Consider the following 24377-nt stretch of genomic DNA (forward strand, 5'->3'; position numbering starts at 1 on the left):
CCGCGGTGTCGGACAGAATGGGAGCCTCGGGCGCCTTGCTTCCTCCCGCGTAACCTTCTCATGATATGTCCTGCGTACTAGTTTCGTTGCCCGGTGTTCAGAAAATATTCATAATTTTATTTGTCGGTTTTTGATTAAATTTCATTTGCACCACAAACAGTCTAGAGGCATTCCGACGGTCCCGTACGTACGCGATCGAAATTGCAGTTTAAGAGGTTTACGGAAGAGCAAAAAAAGCCACCAGTAGCTCAATCACAAATAACTATCACCGTGCTTAAAAACATGCTAAGCATTTGAACGATCACAATGAACGATAATGAACACGCTTAAGTTATCGCAGGCATAAGTAAACGCTCGTGTCGATTTGTTTTTTGTTTTCCTCGTAATTAAATACAATTGATTGGCGAAAAATCGGCGTTTACTATAAAAATAATACAATATATTGCATTTGTAAATAGTAAGGAGTATCTAATACAAAAAAGTGAAAATTTAATTACAATTACTATGGCGACTGCTTTTCTTAGCATTTGGCTTGCCAACCGCCGGCTAAATGCAATGAATAGGTAGCATGAAAAATAATAAATAAACGAATAAAAATAGCAGTTTTGAAATATTCAAATATGTGATTGCGCAGCAAGATTATACGTCGCGAAACGTAAATATTTTGACATTTAATATAAGGTGTTCACGGATTTTGCATTGCGATCGCGAATACGATAAACAACCATGGTGAGAAATTGTTATCACGTCGCTTATTAGCACGTCGATAGTTATTTGTGATTGAGCTACAGATATAATTGCGAAAAATGAGTCTATTGTGTGCCAAAATAATCAATCTTTGTTTTTGCTCTCATGTAAACCTCGCAAATTGATAGTATACGTAGGGACGGTCGATAATATCAGTGGTAAATTATAGCGCCAAAGACGCTGGCTTGATTTAAAAAAATAAAATAATGACTATCGTGTAACCAAGCGAACTTTATAGGTGACACGCACATCAATATTTTAAACACGGATCAGCAACATCCACAGGCGGATGGACTACCAGCCCCTTCTTCTTTCAAATGTTTTACAAAGTGTTATCAATCAACCTATTAAAGTGGAACTGAGTCCTAATTCCACAAATCAAATGGTACCTACATAAATCACATAATGATAAAGACTAACAAACAACTCCATTCCATAATCCGTCAATATACCATAGCAAATAACAGATACGCCTATACTTAACATTGATCTTCACAATAAATTAAAATCTAGTTCTAACTTAATAGCTGACAAATTTCTTTAAATTTATCTAAACTGTTGGGACCAGGAGGTATATATTAATGTGGGCCAATCAGAATAAATAATTTTATTGCAGAAAAATCCACTGTATTTTATAAGCAAGGTAAATTACTAAGCAACTCCTATATAAAAAAATTAGCTTACAAAAAATCAATTATATGAAACTAAAGAAACTCGCTAAAATCTAAAACCTGGAATGATTTTTATAATATCAACAATATTTATTTATTTATTAACTATCAAAGGGCTTTTACATATACAGAGGTTATAAACAATTTACAAATACAAAAACACAATTAAAAATGAAGAAAAATAAATACATAAAAAACATATGAAAATACTAGAAACTAAAAATACTATTCAAACAATTTTCAGAATAATTGGCTCTTGAAGTTCAATAAAGTTTTAGCAAACATATATATTTTTTGGTTATCAGTCGAATATTGACGATAATTAAAAATATTTTAAAAGTTACACACAATAACAAATATCCGACTCAATGGAATCAATTAGAGTAAAATTACCGCACAAAAAAGTTTTAAGAAACCGTGGATTATTAAATATTAAACCATTTTTCGTTTAATTGCACATTTCAGCAAAAAGGCAGAGATTTTAGTTCTATTATAAAAGGCAGCATTTTAAAAATTTGTCGACATCAAAGAATTTCTGAATACTTTTTAATTATCGAGTATATTTTATAAGAATAATTGAAACACATTTTAGTGAAAATACTCGCACTTATAGAAAAACTGGAGACATGAAACCTTTTATTGTGCAACATTTCCCCCTGGACCGGAACCTGAAGTGTAAGACTGATCACCTTACGTTTATGTAACTGATTTGATTAGTGTACCAATTCAGTTCCCTATACACTATCGAATGCGGAAAGAGGTATGAAAGATGATAACTTGGTGTTTCGATGCGAATTAAAAAAAAATAGAACCTCAGTGATTATGGTAGACCGAGGCTATTTGGATCATTTTCAATTTTTCCTTTAAAGAAATGATAACTATTGCATACCTTAAACATATACATTACTAAATATTAAGCGTTTGACATTATTTATTTTTATTGATAATAACGTAAAGTACAAAAAAAAATAATCCTGTAGACCTCTTCACTGATTCGAATCACCATATATAGATGTTGTATTGTGATCGCGAATATAATAAACAACCATGGTGAGAAATTGTTATCACGTCGCTTATTAGCACGTCGATAGTTATTTGTGATTGAACGAAACATGAGTCAATTGTATGCCAAAAAAATATCGACCTTTGTTTTTACTCTCATGTAAAACTCGCAAATCGATAGTATACGTAGGGACGGTCGATAATATCGGTGGTCAGCATGCAGCAGTGGATTACTCGGATCAAACCCAATAAAAAAGTTATATATGAAGCAGAACACTGAATCCAATCTTTCTTTAGAGGATGCAAAAAAACTTCATTGCATTAAATGCAAAACGATTTTCTTGAAGCCCCAGCCAACGAAGAAACAGTTTGTAAACATTTTTTTTATTTTAAGTCCTCCTGTTTAAAGTAGTTTTTCCTCTGAGTCGTGATTTTGTGCGGTTTTTGGAGAGATAATTTTTAATCTGCTTTGCGTTAGAAGCTTTTACATTGTCTTAACGCCATTTGGAAATATTTTCTGGAAATGTTATATGTAAAATAGGCACCTTTAAAACGCGGGAGTTCTTTTTAGCTGCCACATTCTTTTCAGGAGTTGGAAGAATATCTCTTTTTTCAAAGTTAAAGGATTCAGGTGCATCTATTGGTGAATATTCTATTTATTTGTTTACTGGAATGACATGATCGTTAAGTCAACATATTCCAGTGCATTCAAAGCCATGAACAGTATTTCCAAACGTGGCAAATAAATTCCACGTACTTTTAAATATTGTTCCAAATACCACGTTGATACTCTTTCCAGGATTGCTATGTCACCATGTGGTGGTTGTGAGCTTTTAAAAGTTTTTAAACCCTCATCATTAATAATTGCAGATCATGAATAATATGTGGAGAGAGAACTAGTAGTTTAATATCTAAATTTATACGTGCAATACTTAATAGGTTTTTGACCGGATTTTACTTTCCTAATAGCTTTTTTTCAACTATGTTTTTTTTTTCATATAAACGCCCCCCATATGTATAAAATAAAAATGTAAATCAATTAACGCAATGGATTTTAAAACCATTTGAAACTATGATCTAAATAGCCCCCCCATTACCGGTTCGTTTAATCTCATATTTAGTAAAATGATATTTTTTCCAAACAAAGCATTAAAACCTACAAAATTAATAATTTCACCTGTATTGCGTTAACTGAGCCTTTAAATGGAAGTACATAAAATCTTAATATAAATAAATTGCTTACCTTTGCAGAAAAATACTAAGAACGCAGATAATGATATTACATCAGTCTTTTTTTTTGACACGCAACTAGTTCGATCTTAACAAAGATCGATTTTTAGCTGTCAAACCACACAAACCACACAAACTGTAATATCGGTAATGTTTATTTTACAGTATCCAATAAATGGCGGCACTTTACTTGATTTTTTTCATTGTTATATTATAACAATAGCCGAGATATAGTCTCTTTTCTTAGCTTGATCCGAATAACCCGCCTGATCCGAATAGCCTCGGTCTACCCTAGTTATTTTTTTACGGTTCACATTTTGGCTAATCATGGGTATTTAAGAAGTTTTATAGTGTATACAATTTTAAGTCTATTCACTAATATCCCTGTGTCCAGTTAGATGAAGAATACAGTTCTGTGTGTGAAACATAACCAGAACCCTAGACGAGTGTTTTTGACACGATGGTTCCTTTTAGTTTAATGTCTCGAATAAGGAAATCGAGTGGAGTAAGTTGACGTCGTTGCGTATCGATTGATGGGTTCGCCAACCATTCTTGAGTTCCTGGGTTCGATTTCTGGTAGGGTGGACGTAAAATATTGTAACTTTTTATTCTTTATACTTTCAGGCATATGTCTACTATATTTCAGTATTCTTTTGTTTTTTTTTAAATAAGAAAATGTACTAAATAAAATGAAAACAATTATGGATTCATAACAGAGTCTTTGTCAAGGCTTCTATATTTAAGTAAGCGAAAGGGTAACGCACCCCACCCCACTTTCCTTCTACCACCACTACATCAGTATTCCGCAATTCAATTTTTCTTTAAATGGTGGAAAACGATCTGCCAGCGAAGTTCAACCATCGCATCGCGTCCCCTCTAATATTCATTTATCAATCCACAATAAAGTCCACTTGGAATAAATTAAAATCTCTAGCGCAATTCCGATCCGCGAACGTCTTCAGCAGTTGTATGCTCTATTTAATATTATATCATACTTTAAAAAAAATATTTTAGTACAATCACTGATAACAACTTCAACAAAATAATTTTTCAAAACTAATATTTATTTATTTATTAATATACACGGCACGCAGTGCCTTTCACCTTAAAAATATTCACATTCAAAATAATATAAATACTTCAATATAATGTGTAAAACTTAAAAATTAAATTGAAAAGTATAAAGTCATATAAATACTATATAACGCAGCAGTATTGTATAAAGAACATATTTAGATATAAAAGAATAATTAAACAATGTGTGCAGATAAAATTTTAAAAGGAAAATAATTTTTATATTTTTTATCTTTAAGAGGTACAAAATATAAGTATATTAAATACAATAAAATTCTTTTGTCTCAAAAAAAAAACAGTTATAATAATAACAATTAAAGTAATTTAAAAAATAAGTACACACGTAAATATGATACACAATAGTACCCATACAAAAGTAAACATAGAAAGCACTATAATCTAAAAAATGTAAATTATCGTTCATTATCTTTGAAATGATTAAATAGAGTTGATTTATATAAGCTATACTTTATGTGAAAAATATCAGCAACGTCGGAATAGTAATTGACATAATGATTTACCGTGTTTAAATTTAACAGTATAAGACTCAGCTCTCCGCCGCAAACTCAAAGCTGAGTCTTATTGATATCAACAAAAGTCAGTTTTTTTTAACATTTGTCTTACTAAATTAAATAACTAAATTAAATATATTTCCACAACATACTTACCACATTCGAGACATTTTATACCCCATACCACACTCCAAACTCACAAAACAATAAAGACACTAACACAGAAAATATCATATGTAGAGGAAAGCGTCCATTTATGGAGTAGTTGCCTAATTCCGGATACCCCAATATTTCTAAACTGAATACAACTGCGGAAACATATCAGTCTGTAAATCATTGATCTTACCATGCATTCATCATTATGGTGCGAAGATTGATAGGCGTCACCCGTTTGGTTGTGAAGTGTGCGACATTTACGTAAATATTTCAATAAATTATTTGTCATGAAACAGTATTGGTGTAATATTTTGTAAACATTTTGACCCTTCAACTCTGGAACGATTGTTATTTGAGTGAACCTACCGGAAGTATTACTAAAATGTTTTTCCCTACAATTTTCCATGCCTATGGTTTCAGGAGAATGCATATAGCTGGCTACGAGCTCAACCAGATTTTCACGGGTCACGGTGGGTTCATGAGCTACCTGCATCGCTTCAAGCTCTCCGAGATCGACAGCTACCCATGCGACGATGAAACTCCTCAAGATGTCCCTCACCTGTTGATGCATTGCTCCTTTTTTAGCTTTTAAAGACAACAGCTGGAGGCGAGATGTAGAAGCCGGGGTGAAGATCTTTGCGGAATCCCATCGGTGATAGGTAATAAAGAACTCACACAAGAGGTAGTATCATACATGATAAATATAGTGCAAGCAATTGGTAAAATAAACCAAAGTAGGGAACAAAATGCCGAACACTCTTCTAGTGGAACGGGAGGCCGGTTGACAACTGTCAACAGGCCGGCTTTTCCTGAAGAGTTTTAAGTGGTTTCCTCTCCACATGAGCAAATGCTGAGAAGTACCTGATTGGCCCACATTAGAATATCCTTTCTGATTCCAACAGTTTAGCTAAAATAATGTAATACAATAGCAGAAAAATCCTCTTTTTTAAATATAAACCTTATATATTACAAGCAAGGTAAAAAATAATACAACTTCCATTAAAAAAAAAAATTCAATAAGGTTAAATGTTTTAAGGTTTATTGTTAATTTTAATAACAATCTATGCAGTCAACTTTACATAACGTGCATTATTTTGACATGTCATCGCTCTGTTATGTTTCTGATTTGTGTTATGCCCAATACCGGGTACCTCGTAATTGCATATTTTCGCGTACCCAGTATTAGGCTCAGTTTGGAAACATAAAACATGTAAATAATAATTTATTTGTTTTGCACGGCAAGTTCATCTCAATTGATTAATTGCATGAAATGGTATCTTAAAAACTTAATTTTTTACATTTTCTTTCAAATATATACTTTTTTAAAGTATCCTAATAAAATATTGTTTCTATTACCGGGAACTCGATATATATAGACCCCTTTTTTTCTAAGACAAAATACCCCTTTTTTTCATATTTGAGGGTATTAGAAGCAAACTTTGAAATCTCTAACTAAAAACGGAAAATGAGTTATTAATGCCAAAATAAACTATACATAAAAACCTACCTACATTAATAATAGCGTAATTCAAAACCGTCTCTAACTCTTGCAAAAACAGGTTTTAATTATACTACTTGACACCGCAAACTAAGCATTCTCCATTGAGTAAGTGAAGCATAATTAGAAATCTCAAAATTCTTTTTTCAAAGTTTTTCGTAAATATCTTAGTAACTCCCTCAATGGAGATTTCTGAGTTCCCTTTTAATACCCTTGTTTATCCTTGTAAATCTTTAAGCATAGTCTTTAAATTATTAATTGTGCAGACATGGAAAAAACTGGGTACAGATATGCATTCGCACACAATTTTTAGAAATTTAGTCCATTCTCTTCATTTCAAGGCTACCTAAAAAAAAGGTACCCGATAAATGGACGCTTTTCTCTACCTATCCTCATTATATCTTGTTGTCCTTATTAGAATTTGTATTATATGTTGTGTTGTGTACGTAATTGGTGCTTTGTTAGGGGTATGTTTTTTGTAATATTTTAGTACCAACATAGCATTGGGTGCACTACAACAAATTCATTAATAAAGAACTATATTAAAGGGTAAAACAATTTAATATACCTCAGTGCTATAATTAGAGACGCTCAAACAATTAAAAAAAACTAACGATGAAGAAAACTTATACACACGGATTTAAATATGCCAAAAACAGTTCTAGGCAAGGACAAACAAGATTTATACATCAGGGACTTAAGAAACAGGGTCTCGCTTTTCATCATACAAACGTATTCCCGTATTTTCCCCTGGATTATGGCACTAGAGCAATGAATAAAAACACAGTATAGATATTTTTTGTAAGCGTGTCTCTATCTTTTTGTATTTTTGATAAAAAACCCTTAAACCGTCTAGTTTTATTTGACGTCATCGGTCGAACGGTATACAAAGATGGTAACTATTTTTGAAAAACACAAATGGTACCGATACAGAAAACTTAATTCTGATACTCTTGCTAAAAATAAACAACAAAGTCGGTTCAGTTTTGAGGTGCGGAAAACGGGACAGCGAAACGTTGATTTGGTCGATTTTAGTTAGTTTATGATCTGCACGACGAGTAGTTGTCTTTTTCGCACAGTATCGGGGAGGCATTTGCCAGAGAGTGACAGAAAAACAATTTCCAAATACCTATTCATCAAAATAGGGAAATATCACGTACTAACATGTGAATTGGATTAAGAAATTTTTGTTTTTTCAAAATCAATATGGATATTGTAAAGAAATGTTTTAATGAATTTAAAAAAAAAAAAACGAGATTGTTTAAAAATGTGGCTTTACAAAAACGCGACATGTTTGGCCTTGACAATTGTGACGTCAATATTCGTGACGATGTTCTATTTTAATTTAAACGGTCACAAACAAAGTTCAAAATTTAACCGAGTCGAGACAAATTAGGGACGTTGCCAATGCAATGGATTGTTTTCGCGGGAATTTAAAGTCATAAATTAAAAAAAAAAATGCTAATTTTAAGTATGGAGATTTTTTAAAACTCTACAGTATTTCATATATCCTCATTAATTAAAGTGATATTTCTCTATCGTCTGGCACCACGTACCCTTTTAATTGTACAACGCTTTAACAAAATATTTTTTTTTTAAATAACTCATCTTTTTCCCTCGGAACTAAACAGTATGAAATAATTACTTAAAGAAATTAGTGTGTGACATTAAATATAATTATTGACAAATTGTACAAATTAAATTATCCGTGAGCGTTTATAAATCTATAATATTAAAACTCTGTATTATTTTAGAAAGGCAACCGATTACCCACAAATTGAAATACCGTTTTATTCGCGCATGTACGTTACATGCGCGAATAGACAAGTTGTCTATTTGATCATTTATACGTTATTGATTGTAACACATTAAGCAAAAAAATAGAAGATTTGATTTAAAAAAATAAACGTGATGATTCAAAATACATTCAATTTTGAACACGAATGTAACGATGAGAGTATAACAATAACGATGATAGGAACTAATCAAAGCTTGATTTATCGATTTCTTCTTTCTGGCGCCGCCATTTTATCGAGTCTTGTCATGGTAGTTCCCGCCCACGTTCATCCATGGGCGCGGGTGGTGAGAATGAGCAGATAACATTATGAATGTTATAGCTGAGAGATTTTTAATAACTGCCGTATCGATCGACGCGGAATTTAGGTACTCACTGAAGATATTTCATTACATCGTCAAATACTCACACGATTACTTCACAGGACTTTTTAAACTTATTTATTCCGACTGATGAATAACGAATTTAACTCAGAACAGAAAAATAATTACGAATTTACAATACTTAAGTATTTTAATTAAGATAGGATATTGATAAATCGTCATCATTCCATATCCGCTCCCGAATTGAAGCATATTTATCAAACTCTGTGGGGTTCAAGTCAGGTTCGCGTCTCGTAGTTCTGACATGAACTACAGAGTTAGCAGCGGATGTCCAGAACGTCGAGAACCTGATGCATTGTAAAGTAGCCAAGTGTGGTTAAACACTCATAAGGAATCCGTATTATACGGTCCAGCCAACATTATCATCTCCGCTTGATGACAGTTATCACCAAACCACCGCACACCCAAGATACTTCTAAGACACCTATTCTCTTCTTCTTTTTTGTTTAGATCGGACGATCTGTTATTAGATAGAGGGTGATTCCTGAGACGCTGAGTTCCAGCTGTCTTTCCATCTATTTGGTGGTCTTCCGGGCAGACGGCGATCAGCTGGGATTTCATGGACCGCGGTAAACGGGATTCTAGAGCTGTCCATTCTATCGACGTGATCTTTCCAGAATCTTCTCCTTGTTCTGCTCCACCGTACTATGTCTTGGGTATCGCAAGTCCGTCTAATTTATCGACTCCGGATAATGTCCCTTAGAGTTTTTCCTATTATTGTCCTTAGTACTTTCGACTCTGACGTTCAGAGCAGATTTTTTGTTCTCACCGTATCTGCCTGCATCTCTACTGCATACATCATGATAGGTCCAACACATGTTTTGTATTTACGGACCTTGCTTTCAATCCGCGTGTGTTTATTGTGCCATACGATATTTCTCAAGCATCCATATATTGCCGAAGTGTTATGCAGGCGTTATATATGGGGCATTTTAACTTAAATATCCGATCTCTACATACTGTTGCCCTCATACTTCTTACTGTTAAATGCAGCGCTTGTTATTTCTACGCGCACTCCCAGCACTTTTTGAAAGCTGCCATATCCGTAACATATTGATAAAACATAATTATTATGAAAGTAGAACACAATAAGTTTAAAAAGTGCCTATTTCGGTTGATTCCTTTTATTTAAGAGGAGACTATAATTTTGGTGATTTATAAAATTACTGTTTGTTTTATTAGATTTAGATTTTAGACTTTACATATATTTATAAAATAATGAATTGTTATGTTGATTCTATATTTTGTTTAGATAATGTATTCCTAAATGTCCCCAGTCGGCGATTGAGATCGTACACTACATTTTATTTTTCAGCTATCAATAATAATATGCGGCACTTTAATGCATTATCACGTATGTTAAGATTATATAATTACGTAGAAAAAAATGCTGATATTGATATCTTTAACGATACATTGAATAATTATAGGAAAACTCTAACGCAATTTATAAAATCAAATAGTCCCTTATGTTAGTTTGGTAAAATAATTTGTAATAACCTGTTACAAATTATTATGATATATTAATGTGAGCTAATCAAGAACTTCTCAGCATTTTCTCACGTGGAGAGGAAACCACTTAAAACTCTTCAGGAGAAGCCGGCCTGTTGGCAGTAGTCAACCGGCCTCCTGTTCCACTAGAAGAGTGTTCGGCATTTTGTTCCCTACTTTGGTTTATTTTACCAATTGCTTGCACTATATTGATCATGTATGATACTACCTCTCGTGTGAGTTCTTTATTACCTATCATCGATGGGATGTCGCATAGATCTTCACCCAGGCCTTTGCATCGCGCCTCTAGCTGTTGTCTTTGAAAGCTAAAAAAGGGGCAATGCATCAACAGGTGAGGGACATCTTGAGGAGTTTCATCGTCGCATGGGCAGCTGTCGATATCTCTACCTGATGGTACATAAGGCACTACATTAGTATCTACACCAAATGCAGCGTATCTCAATCATTATTGCATTGGGGCCTTCGTGGTGTAGTGGTTAAGACACTTGACTGGTTCGATACCTTAATGTGATTTTTCTCAAACCTGGGTGAACTGTGCTGTAATTTACCAGATTAATTGGGCATCAAGGCCTGTTGTGGTGCAAAAAAAAAATCTATCTCTGGAAACAAAATTTTCCTTGATATCAAATCTTATGATTCCAATAATATGCGTAGAATATAAGTATGGTGGTTTGTGGTTTTAAAAAAAACTTTAATTAATTCAATATACAAGATTATGTATGACATTTCTAGATTTTTACAATGTATGTAAAAATCTTATACAGCGACTCCTTATTTCAATTGACAAAACTATTTAATATATTTTTAGATTTTTACAATAAAAGTAAAAATCTTATACAGCAATAAATAATTATATAATATTAAGTGTACAATTTGTAATTCTCTATCCTTACCTCTGTTTTGTATAAATACACTAAACTTTTTAACAAAGACACCAGTCTCGAATATGTCGCGAAAGCGATGAAACCGGTCAATGGATATTACAAATTTGTGGATTTAAGCATCACTCGTCTTTTATTTCTATAATAAATTACAATGAACTTACATCAAGAATTTTCACTTACAAACTTAAACGCTAGAAGTACTTTCAAAAATGTATTCTGGTAAAAACCATTCATTCCAATTACCATGTTATTTTCAATATCTCAACTATTGAAACAATTTAAAGGATTTTATGCGTATGTATCATGGCCAAACTATGAGGAAGACTGGAAAAGACTTTTGTTCAGTCAAACATTGATTTTCCTCAGAAATGCAATGAGGGTTTTTTTCCTTATTTCGACGATATGCGTGTATAGGTACGCGTGTCATGTTACGTGGCAGTATAAGACTTGTGAGGATAATAATAATTATTTGATGTCGAATTTCTTGGCGTTTAACGATATTAAGAGTTCGTGACGAGGGGAAGTGTACAAACGAGGTGAAGTTCGTAAAAACGACTAGAATAAGTAATATTTACGCTGTGTGAACCTCCTAATGTTCACGTCCACGTGTGAGATGTATACTATTTGTAAAGACGGTGCTGCACGTTGTCAGACCCCTTAGCACGTTATACCTTCGTTTCGTAAGTTCGTTCGTATCCCATATATTGAACGATTAACGGGTTTGCCTACAATGTGAGAATTCTTGGATTCGATGGTTGACATGAAACAATAATTAAATTGGGTGATATTTACTGCAACATTTTATGGGTTCTGAAGTGTTAGATTGATCACCTTACCTTCATGTACCAAACGATCTCTTTTTCGCTCTATACATATCGAATGGAGTTTCTCACTACTACCCGTTGCCTTTTTATAGATCCTGTCGGGTAAATAGATCTAATGGCTTTAAAAAGAATTTCATCGATTTAATCCAGAATTTCATCAAAGTAATAAATTCGTTTCTAATTTTTCCTCAATACATTGAAGTATATGCACTTCTGGATTGCACAAAGATGCCAAAGCTACCAGTTTCCAGAGAGCTTACACTACACACTCTGTAAAATTGTTAGTTCAACGGTCAACTGTCAGTTCCAGGATGCAGAACTAAGTTCGCACAGAGGCACTCCTTACATGTTGGTTTTTATTTAATAATAGAACTGTTAAACTAAGCCAAAATTATTTATTTATTTTTTATGTATCGTATTGTCAGCGGTGTGATTTTTAAAATTTTGCATTTTTGAAATTACTTCGTTATTGCGTCTTAAGTTTTCTTCCCCTTCTTCTCGATGAGTTTTGCTGATTGGCCAGTTGAACTACGATAAGCCGAAAACCTTTCTTGTTTTTATAATTTCTTTCAAACATTTACAAGAAACTTGGCCGTATAAATCCTGTAATTTTTATTTAACCAAAACTTTAATCAATCTCAAACAAAAAGCAAATCAAACTAACCAATGCTTTACTGTTATTTTTATTTTTTAATATAGTTTATTATGGCTTTTACTATTATTGGTAATACTAGCCAGAAATATACAATAATTACAATTGTTAAATAGGAGCAGAAAAATATTACAGAAAACAAGGTAGAAAAAATAAGTTAAAACCTTAAACAACTTTAAAACACACAGAACATAATATTTCTTAAAATTAAAATAATGAAAATATAAAATAAATCAAAAATCACAATAATAATATGCATGATTTGTGTTCATATTGTTATTCCGATGTTTTTTCATTATGCATATTAATTAATTTAATATAATTTTTAAATCCATGTAACTTGTTTTTAGCTGATGGTATTATGTTTTGGTAGAAGGCCATAATAAGGGGAAAAAAGTACCTACTTAGTATACAATACAACAGATAAATAAAGTCATTTTTTTACATTGAAACAATTGATTTCCAATGTATTATTTTTGGCACTTACCGCCTATTTATTTTCAAATAATCATGACCATTGTTGATTTGTTGCTTATATTTTTATTGTAATTTTTAAAATTCGGGATGACAAATAAGTATCCTGTTTTACTTCTCACTTCTCCGGCTATCCCTATGCAAAACAAACTATGCCGATCGGTAGCTCCGTTGAGACGTGGAGGAAACACAAACAAACAAACACACTTTCGCATTTATAATATTAATATTGATTTACTGTGGAATCATCTACCTTCCACTATCAAAGATGTTACTACAGTATTTCTGTTTACAGTAGGGCCAATTGAATAGGTCACATTTGACACTTCATCAAAATTCAACAACATAACCTTGTAAGGGCGGGTATAAAATTTTATTAATTTTTTCGAATTTAGAACTGCACAATTGCTTCACTTCTTTCAATTACGATTGCATATTTATTGTTATAATGACAAAAGAAGGTAATTTTATGATTTACTTACGATTTACTTTCACTAACAAACCATTCTAAACATAATAAACTTTTTCTGTTCTAAACGTCGTTACAATGTTGCATCGGTGAATCATTTTTCTTTTTAAACACTAGGGATGTTACCCCGAAAAATCGAATGTTGACAATTTTGTTAAATTATATACTTATCTTATTATGTTACTTAAATTTACGGTAGAAAATAATAATGGGACAGGGATTTGACTAATGATTTTTTAAATAAAATTACAGTACCTATAAGTACTTTTTCATAGTAACTGAATTCAATTCACATATATTATGTTTGAATTCCGAATCGATTCATTCACTTTAATCGATGTTTTTAAGCAGGTCACTTCACTATGAAGCTAAAACCGACAAATGTCAAATGTGACCTATTAAATTGGCCCTACTATAAATGACGTCTGAAAAAACATCTCCTTTCTCTTCCTTAATCTCGTCCCCTTTCCTCTTTCCTCTTTATTCCTTTTTCCCATTGAGTATTGAGTATTTATTTTAGGTAATTTATTTATAAAAAAACCATACAAATACAGTTTTTTCTATTTTTGTATATCTTTAGATTTTTATTTTCTATTGAAAATGTTTCGTAACTTGAATTATATAAATAAAACCTTTATTTTATTGGTTAGTTGGAAAAAAAACCCGCCAATGTAAAATTTATATTACGTACAAAAAGTTGAATGAAAAAATATTGTTTATTTTAAACATATATCCGCCTATACGCACAAAAACTAAACTAGGATTATCAAAGGCCCTTTTCACACATTTGACGCAAATCCACCCGGCCCGGTAACTTTACCGGGTTCATCCTACAAACGCATACAAAATATGTCACCTTTTGTAGCGTGTACCCGGAAAATTACCGGGCCAGGTGGATTGGCCTAGCATGTGTGAAAAGGGCCAAACACTAAAGTTTGCAGCAAAACAATGGGTCGAGAATTGCCAAATCGATATTAATCTGCACGGTTATTATTTTTAAATGTACTTATGTATTTATTTTTTTAAAGGGTTTATTAATTTTTTATTTAAGGTCATTCCAATTCGTATATCTAAAACTCTCCAATATGTCCTAGTAAATATTATTTTTAGTATTTTATGTATTAAAATTTTCGTAGGGTTATTTCGATTTATATTTTTGCATAATTCTTCTTTATATTTTGTTATTCTAAAATATAAAAAACATAATTATTAATCGCCTGTAGTAATGACAAAATAAATTGTTTTACTTAAATGTTTATTTATACTGTCGATTTTTTATTATTATATTAATCTTAATTAATGTTATAATCCGTAAGGGTTTATAAATAAATTTTCAAATAAAAAAAATAAAAAAATAAATAAAAAGGAAATCTCCACGTTAATTGTGAACATCGCTACCAGCAGCCTGAAGAAGGCGCTAATAAAAAATTCGCATCGCTTTTGTTCTTTGCAATAGAGCGAAATGGCATCTCTAAAGTGGTTGCGCGCGCGTTACTACTTTGAGGAATGAACCTATTTCCCTCATTCGTGGCTACATCAAGGTATAAGACATAATATTTTCAAATGAATAAAACAATAATCATGACTATACATTTTAATTAAAATTTCAAATTATAAGTACTCATACATAAATAGGTACGTTATTTGACAAAGTCTTTATTATTTATGTATCTTAGAGGTTAGGTTAGATGTTTTCATCTATTTATCTTATCTTATTTATCTAAATAAGCGATTACTCATCTGTATACCTTTATACGTATCTCTAAAACGATAAAATATTATAACTTAAAACAGGTAGGGATTTTATTTACGTACTGATATATTTTTTAAATTTTAATTAAATCTTTTTTTATTACATTAAATTAACTGCTTATATTCTCTAGCATAAAAAGTTTTAAGTAAACTAATTGCTGCCTTTTCGTGAAAATGGGAAAAGTAAGTTGTTTTATCTTTCTTTTTCCATGCAACCCATTTAATTAATTTTGACAAAAACACAAGAATTATTACTTAATTTGAAACTTTTTTTTTTTAAAAGAAATATTTGTGTTTTTATGATTTACCCAAATATTTAATTTTGAGGGCCATTTCCAACGAGTTGTAAATAACTCAATATTAGAAAATGGGATCGAGTTGGGGTAGATTGGGATTTGAACCACGGACCTTTGGTCCGTGAGTCCGAGACACTAACCACAGGACCACAACCCAATTTAAACTTTTTTTTACTTATTTTGTGCAACTTTCCGTTAATTTATTTCAAATTGCTAAAAAAAATACAATAAACGGGAGAAGTCTGCTTTTGTCCGCCAGATATTTTTAAGAAAATGATCAATATAAGTTTTTCGTATACACGTGTTTCAGAGCCAGACCGCGAAACTTCAGAGGAACATTCTTCATGATAAACTTTTTTAAAAACCATAATAAATTTTATTCAATTTTTTTTATTTGTATAATCTGAAAATTGAGTAAATCCTTTATTTCTCAGACTAGCATGCCTTCCACAAAAAAAAGATCATATGAAAACGAGTTTAAAATTTTTTTTGCACAATTATTATTGCACAAGGAACTGCACAAGATCTTGCTTTCTCATCCTAACTCACTAACATCTTACTCGCTCGCGCTCGAGGGTCAAAAAAAATCTCGCAAAAGCAAAAAAAAAACTACTTTTCGGATGCGCCACCATATGTAATCTCCATGGCTAATTCTAGAACTTTCCTTCTAAACGTAAGTTTCTGATAGTGTGTAAAATTATTCATTGTTGGCTTTAAAGATCTGAAAAATGCTTCGTCGTCATCTGCTTCTGGCGTGGTTTTGTCTTTGGGTTTCATCAATTGCTTTTTAGAATCAGTTGATAAAAGACGCTTTCGTTTGCGTTTTGACGCCTTTTGCTTGGATGTACCTTCGTTGGCACGTAAAAAAACCTCTTCGATAGGTTGTGTTTTGGATTTTTTTGTATTTCTTTCGTCATTTATTTCTGTCCTCTCACCTTCATCATCTGTGACGTCTAAAAATGACTCTTTAGTATCTCCGATATTATCAAGAAATTTCAGTAAATCGAAATAAACGTACTTCGGTTTCCTTGAATTATATTGATTTCCTGCATTTTTTTCCGCTATTGTTTCTTTTCTGTAAGCATCCCTTGCTGTGCGCCATCTTTGGTAAATCTTTTGATCTGAAAATAAAATACAAAATTAACTTGGGATAACAGCAAACAATTGGGTTGCATTGAAGATCTATAAAGGATCCTGCAGACAGCTGTAACAACTTTCCAAAAATATTGTTCATATTGCAAAATTAAAAAAAATAGGTTTTTCATTTATTTGGGTTTGGGGGTCATTACCGCGGTACCGAAATTTTATTTTTTATTTTTATGAAAAACTTTATACATACATTAGTTAATTACAGGAACAGTTAACAGTGACACAACCAGGAACGACTTATACCCGTGAAGTTATAATAAGGTAATAAATTTAACTAGAAAATCGTATTTAACTTTTTTTCGTTTAATAGTAGACATATTTATGTAATTTTATAAGTATAATTTAATTTTGAAACATACGCTTTATTTAAGTGTGGTTATCAGAAAAAAAGATTCATTGATAAACTAAAATAAATAGTATAATATACAACTTTTAAATCTCCCTCCCCGGTGATCTGTAGCCAGTACACATTGCGTCTAATGACTATAATATCTTTATAAATATAATAAATATTGGGTTAAGATTTTCAGTATTCCTCCATTACACATTTACGTATCGACTGAAATAATTTGTTATTTAATAATCAGTACTTATTAGGCACAAAAAAAGGGTTTTATCGGAAATCGGGGATTAATTACAAATATCATCAAAAGTATAACCACAGTATACCAATAACACTTGGCGTTACACGTCCACTACATGTCCAGTCATGTAGTCCAGTACTAGCTACCTAGTAGCTCTCGAGAAGTTGGCGCGGGTGCACGTTTCGCCCGAGTCGTTCGCGATGCCCAATGGTTTAATAAATAAATAATTGAATTATGGTTGATTAAAGACATTCCCTATAAATATTACATTGTTCCCTTTTTAAACCTCATATTTTTTTAATGTGTAGTGACTACACAGCACCGTAACGCGCGGGTGTTTTTAGGACAGTAAGGGAAAGGTTAAATACACAATAATTAATATATATTATTTTTAATAACTTTATTTCAATTAATGTACTCGTATTTAATACGGAGTTAAAGCAAGTTCACAGGCACGCGTTGTTTCTGGGCCACGATTATGAACGGCTATCTTCATCGGTATATTCTGAGACGGTATAAACTAATTTCGATATTTATGTACGAAAGTGTGTATATTTGTATGAAAATTGTCGGTAGCCGGCAATTGAACATGTTTAGAACAAAAAAATGTAAGCATATTCTATTATTCATACAGAAAACTTTATTTTACTTTAAGATAAAATTGGAGATACATTTTATCTTCCCATCATAATCGAGGCCTTGGTCCCACTGTAAGCTTATTGTAAAACTTCTATGTAAACCTTTCATTCTTTGTATTTTCATTTTGTATCAATTTGAGAACTCTTTATATGCTAATTTGTGTCTAGTTTAATTGAAATTGTATATATATTTTTGGAAAAAGTACGCAGTACCGTCTAAAATCAAAATCAAATAAAAAAGTATACGATAAAAGAACAATGCTAGACAGGTTTTCTCACACAAAAATCAATTCGGGATTTAAAATTGTTTACTATTTATTGTACCTGATTTACAAAAATATTTACGACATGATAAAATTGCATCAAATATTAATAACTATTTTATTTTTTTATTAATCATTATATTTCATAAATGGTACATTGTTAGTATGAATGTATTATTAATATATTTCATAAATGGTACACGCTTAGCCTCTATTTAGAGGCTTGTAGCAGGATATGGAAGGAGGTAATGAAAAATACACCAAAACACCCAGACCAAAAAGGAAGTTCAGTGTCTTTTAAAAAAAAATATTTGTTAATAGAAAATTAAACTAAGCCAAAACTTTTTTATTTTTTATTTTTGTGCATCGTATTATCAGCGCTGTGATTTTTTAAAGTTCTGTATTTCTGAAATAACTCCGCGTGTGACGTCAGAGGTTGTCCTATGACAGTTCTTCCGATTAGTTCGTTTACGGTGACCAAACCGGATATCCTTCAAAGCTCTCATATCATTAAATGGTTCATATGAACCAGTGACGTCATTCAAAGTAGTGCGTTTTTAACAAAATATATTTATATTTTGTCGCACATTTTTAAGAAATTTAACCTTACAATTTAATGCTCTAATTTTTACCGCGCGCAAGAAAACATTTTTTGTATTCAATTTCCCGTAGGGCTAAAATTCCTCATTGAGAAAAAAAAATTCTTGAATTTTTTTTTCTTGCAACTGGCGGGAATCGAACGTCTAACCAACTGCGCCACGGAGCCTGTCAATTTTTTTATTTTTATTTTTTATTAATAAATTTTATAAAAGGTACATTTTAAAAAAAAAAATCTATTCAGATCTACTTTTATACATCTAGTAAATGTTATCACTGTAACTCTCCAAAAAGAGACTAACTCTTGTGCTTGGAGAGTGACTTACGCTGCTGTAGTTGTTTATTTATAAGAGTTTATATAATTTGGAATATACGAGTATATGAGAGAAAAAAACACAGAATATGTAAAGAAAAAAACATAAAATAATAATACATTCATACTAGTTAACATTTAATGCAGTTTTTACACGTGTTCAAAAAATTTCTTTAGATTTACTTTAAATTTATTTATTGATATATTATTTTTAATTGTTTTTAGTTCATTGGGGAGATTGTTATAATTTTTTACACCTCTGAAGACAAAGCTATTTTGACCATGACTTGTGTGGAATTTAGGAATTTTAATATTATTTTCGTATCTGAGTGACTAATTCATCTCAAATTATTTTATTTTTTCTTCTTTATAAATTTCTGGATAAAATGTCAATGTATAACATAAAAATAAATCAAAAAGCGCTAAAAATAAACAAATTTACTCATTGAATTTATGCCTTTTATTTCATTGAGTATTTTTAACATTTATTTTAATTAACTCGTAAGATTTAACAATAAAAATTTCTAATTTTGAACGTTGGAAAGTGACCTTTAACTTATTTCAACAAGTTACGGTTTCTGTCGAAACTAAAACAGAATCCGAAAAATCTTTTGCTCACGTTTATACTTTAAGTACCTACTTACAGATCGATTAACAAGAGCTGGCGCGTTCACAAAACTCACCCTAACGCACTCAAAACCTACAGAGTGGTGATTTTAAAAAGGTTATATCAAAGTCGTTATCTTTTTTTAAATCTCTGTTAGATCAGAGGGTTATATATATGAAGAAGAAAATATTGAGACGAGAAAATTTAATTAAAAAATAAATTTATTTTTACACGGTATGTTTTTTATTCAATATTTTGTGCTCATCATATAATAAAAATGAATACATTTTTTTTTATTTAATGCACAAAATACACAATTTTATCATTGAGCACAACTATATTTTTTTATGCCCCGACTTGTTCGAAAATTCCGTGTTTAGTCGGGACTCTTCTATATATAGATCAAAAACATTTATTAACATAATAAAATAATATACAAAATAATAAAAAAAATATACAAAATAATCAAAACAATATACAAAATAATAATAGAAAAGTATAAATAATAAAAATTTATACATGTCGAAAAATGGAATGCAGAAAAGTTTTATAAAATTCATGGCAATATGTTATTAATAATTTATAGTAATATTACAATTCAATTCGGTAATTAATTGATAGTAACACATCTACATATATGGTAGAATATGTACTTTAATGAACATAATAATAAAGTTAAAATATATTTTTACAAATAATTATGCATCACTATTAAGTTCATTCAAAGATGATATACACATATACGTATATGGATAATAATGAAGACAGCGTCGGTATAATATATTTTATATATTTGACAATGAAATTAAACTGCATACAAGTTATATTTTTAAAGCAGACTGATTTAGTAGATTAATTTAATTGAATCGGGTTGTGGTCCCGTGGTTAGTGTCTCGAACACACGGCTCAAAGGTCCGTAGTTTGAATCCCACTTTACCCCAACTTGATTATCTTTTATTTTAATAGTTAGTTATTTACAAATCGTTGAAAATGGCCCTCAAAATTAAATATTTGGGTATATCATAAGTGTATAAATAATGGGATTTATTGTTTATCATTAAGTGTGCATAAATATTTTCTCCAATATAACTAGAACCATGTATTTAATTTACTCTGTGTTAATTATTATTATTATGACCACAAAATATGAAATAAAATCTACTAGTTTCAAAATAAATAAATATAGGACATTTTTTTAACAGGTGGATTTTTTTCATATTCACAATCCTCTAATACAAAGGAGATTTTAAATAAAATAGCGAATTCGACTAAAATTTAATATTAAAGTTTTTCAAATCAACAATCTGTACATTAAAAATGCGTTTGTGTAAGTTTTGCGAACACGCCAGCACTAGATAATCGACCTATGCATGCATGACTAGATTAAATGAAAAAGTATATTTATAATCCAGTGTTTTATATCCAAATCTTAATACGCATACATACCCCTGAAATATGTTTTCTTAAATAGGGAATTATTTAGCAATAATTTAAATCGGATTAGCAGTAGATCCGATAGTGTACTGTCAGTTCCAGGATGCAGAACTAAGTTCGCACAGAGGCAATCCTTACATTACAGAGGCGTCCAAGATCTTTCAATCTTCTACCTAATAAATTACAAAACATTAAATCACTGATACCGTTTAAAGTAGGTTTTTGGGGTCTTGGATTAGCATGGAAGGAATAAATGGACACCTTCTTTTTAAAAAAATAATTAAAATTTACAATGAAATACTGCAAATAAATGCTGTCTTTTGTTTTATCAGCATATGTTAATCTTGTAAGTTTTTTTTTCTTTCTTCATGGTTATGTCATATCATATTTATATGCTATAAACTTTTAAATCATTTAAAAAGGAATGGCTCACGCTCAGACGCTGAAGTCTTTGTGGGCATATTTTCCAAGTTATGTGAAAGCTTAATTTTAAGATGTATTTTTTAAAGTGAATTTTTGTAATCAAAATTCTATGTAAATATATGTATGGAAAAATAAACCAATAAACAAAAAAAAACAATAATATATATTCGTTTAGTGTTATACAAAATTGTTTTAATTTTTTTATTACTTTTTTTACAGGTTCAAAATATTTCTATGACCAAATATTTTATTTTTCAAGTATTTTTATAACTAGTAATCTAATTTTTAAACTGTGTATCTTTTTTTTGACTCCTTAATTTGTAAATAACTGTTTAGTAATAATTTGTTTTAAATACTATATTTTACTTATTCTACTTACATGTATGTATTTTATTGTATATACAACTTACACGTAAAAGGCACTAAGTGCCGTTTATTTCGATAAAATAAAATGAAATAAAAAAAATGATATTTTTGTTAATAATAATCGCAGCGAAATTCAGACGAACGTAGGACCATTCTGTGTATATTTTATAAACATATCATTAACAACAAACAAAGCAATTGTTGTCTCTGTCACGCTCATAAGCGCGTCCGAGCGCGAGAGAGACGGAGATTATTTTCACAATGCGTATGCCGTGCGATGTCATACCGTGCGCTTATTCAAGATACTACACGAGCGTAATGGGTATATTTATTTTTCGCGCCTGCTCTTCCTAACAGACTAGTACCCACAAGCGAACACCCTAGGTTTATCTGATACTTGTTGCGTCGCGTTGCCTTCTTCATTGCATTCAAACATATAAAAATGGTCACTGCTGTGACTACAATAGACAGTGGTATGACAATATGGAAAATGATTTAGGAACAAATACGTACCGATGTCTTTCTTCTCATTGTATCCAAAATCATCATAATTAGGTATTATTTCCATGGATATTTGCAACCACGCCAGTTGTCTCAGATCTTTGTTTTTGTAAAACTCGTTTCGTTTATTCCACAGCATGGGTCTCGCCTGGACTTCTAGTATTACACGCTCCGTATCGATTAGAGATTTTACCGACATTTTGCGGTTATTCACGTGCCCCGCGAGGTTGAAAACTCGACTGAGGCGTCCGCATGCGTACGAGCTTCAAATATCACTAACCACTACATTCGTGAGATATGTACAAGGCGACGCGACGGGCGCGGACGGACGTGACGCTAGCGGCTCACAATGCGGGTTCTCGTGAAATAGGTACCACCCATACATAAAAGCGTGAAACTGAATACCCGCATCCGCAACGCGCATGCGGGTCGGATCCGAACAAAGAGCGTAATAATAATAATAAAAATCTTTACTGATCGTAGTATGCAAACACGTCGATACATACAAAAACAATAAAACAAAGGTGTATCTGGTTAAGTGGTGGACTTATTGCCGCTAGAAATTTCTTGCAGTCTAACAAAAAAACTGTATTTATTTAAACTACAGTTTACAGACATATGCATCAGGGCGGGCATATTGCCCTGAGGCGATTTCTTCCTACCTACCCAAACCGTCCAATTTAAGAAAATCAGAGGTGTATGAACATTTTACATATGCTATTCATTCAGTCTTCTAAGAGCAACTTTTGTTCTTATGCCCCAATATCCAGAATGTGTAGATTAGTCAATTCGGCACACGACTCGGGGGATTCCTTGGGATAGATCTTCTGGCTTTTCGTAGATCTCTTCGCCACTAAAACAGTCTGGGATGAAGATGGATTGGCATGGTTTAGCTCGAAGTCTTTTATGTCTTTCATTTTATTAATAAATTGTATACCATTATTGTATTGCCCTTGTTTGGCTTTGCTACATGGTTTTATGTTATTTTTGTTAATTTTCTTGTGTGCATGTTTCTTCGTGTAACTGTGTAATTGGCTTAGGCCGTATATTAAACACATAATTATTTTAGGTAAATTAGAATATTTTAATAATAAAATACAACACGTATTTAGTTTTTTTAAAAACCGAAATAAATTAAATACCTACACTTTGCTATGATGAGAGGAGGGCGTAAAAGTAAAAACAAAATGAGGAGAAAGGAAAAACTCAAATATTTAGATGCTGATATTTTAATCGTGAAGTAAATGTAAATAAAGGGGGCGTCTTTGATATTAGTGGGTAGATTATTTTACAATCAAGCAGTTACTAATGAGAAAGAGGAGGCAAAAAATTAGGGCGGTGAATGGGTATTGAAAGGGTTCTCTCGTTACTAGAACGAAGAGATAGCTTATGCGGAGATAGGGATTATAAAAAAGGTAAAAACCATTATGATTGAGATTAAAATAAAAAGTTATTCAATTATTTAAATATTAATGGTGCCTAGTGCTTATCTTATTTACATCAAATACCTACATTTAAAATTACTCAGTTGCATTTTCTAAATAAAAATTAACGTATAGTAACATTTACAG

The 24377-nt window shown here is 31.4% G+C and overlaps 1 protein-coding gene across 1 annotated transcript; it reads right to left on the minus strand.

The window, feature by feature from the left end:
* Positions 1–15465: 15465 nt before the first annotated feature.
* On the minus strand, positions 15466–23086 carry LOC148284305 (uncharacterized). Its single transcript, XM_088241877.1, has 2 exons — positions 22819–23086; positions 15466–17052 (listed from the first exon to the last, which is right to left on the minus strand). The coding sequence occupies exons 1-2, from the start codon at positions 23003–23005 to the stop codon at positions 16541–16543; spliced, it is 699 nt and encodes a 232-aa protein (XP_088098003.1). The 5' UTR covers positions 23006–23086; the 3' UTR covers positions 15466–16540.
* Positions 23087–24377: the final 1291 nt, after the last annotated feature.

The sequence above is a fragment of the Micrasema longulum genome, unplaced genomic scaffold (genome assembly GCF_059751315.1).
Source record: "Micrasema longulum isolate JH-2025_06_02 unplaced genomic scaffold, ASM5975131v1 h1tg000133l, whole genome shotgun sequence".
Lineage (NCBI taxonomy): Eukaryota > Metazoa > Arthropoda > Insecta > Trichoptera > Brachycentridae > Micrasema > Micrasema longulum.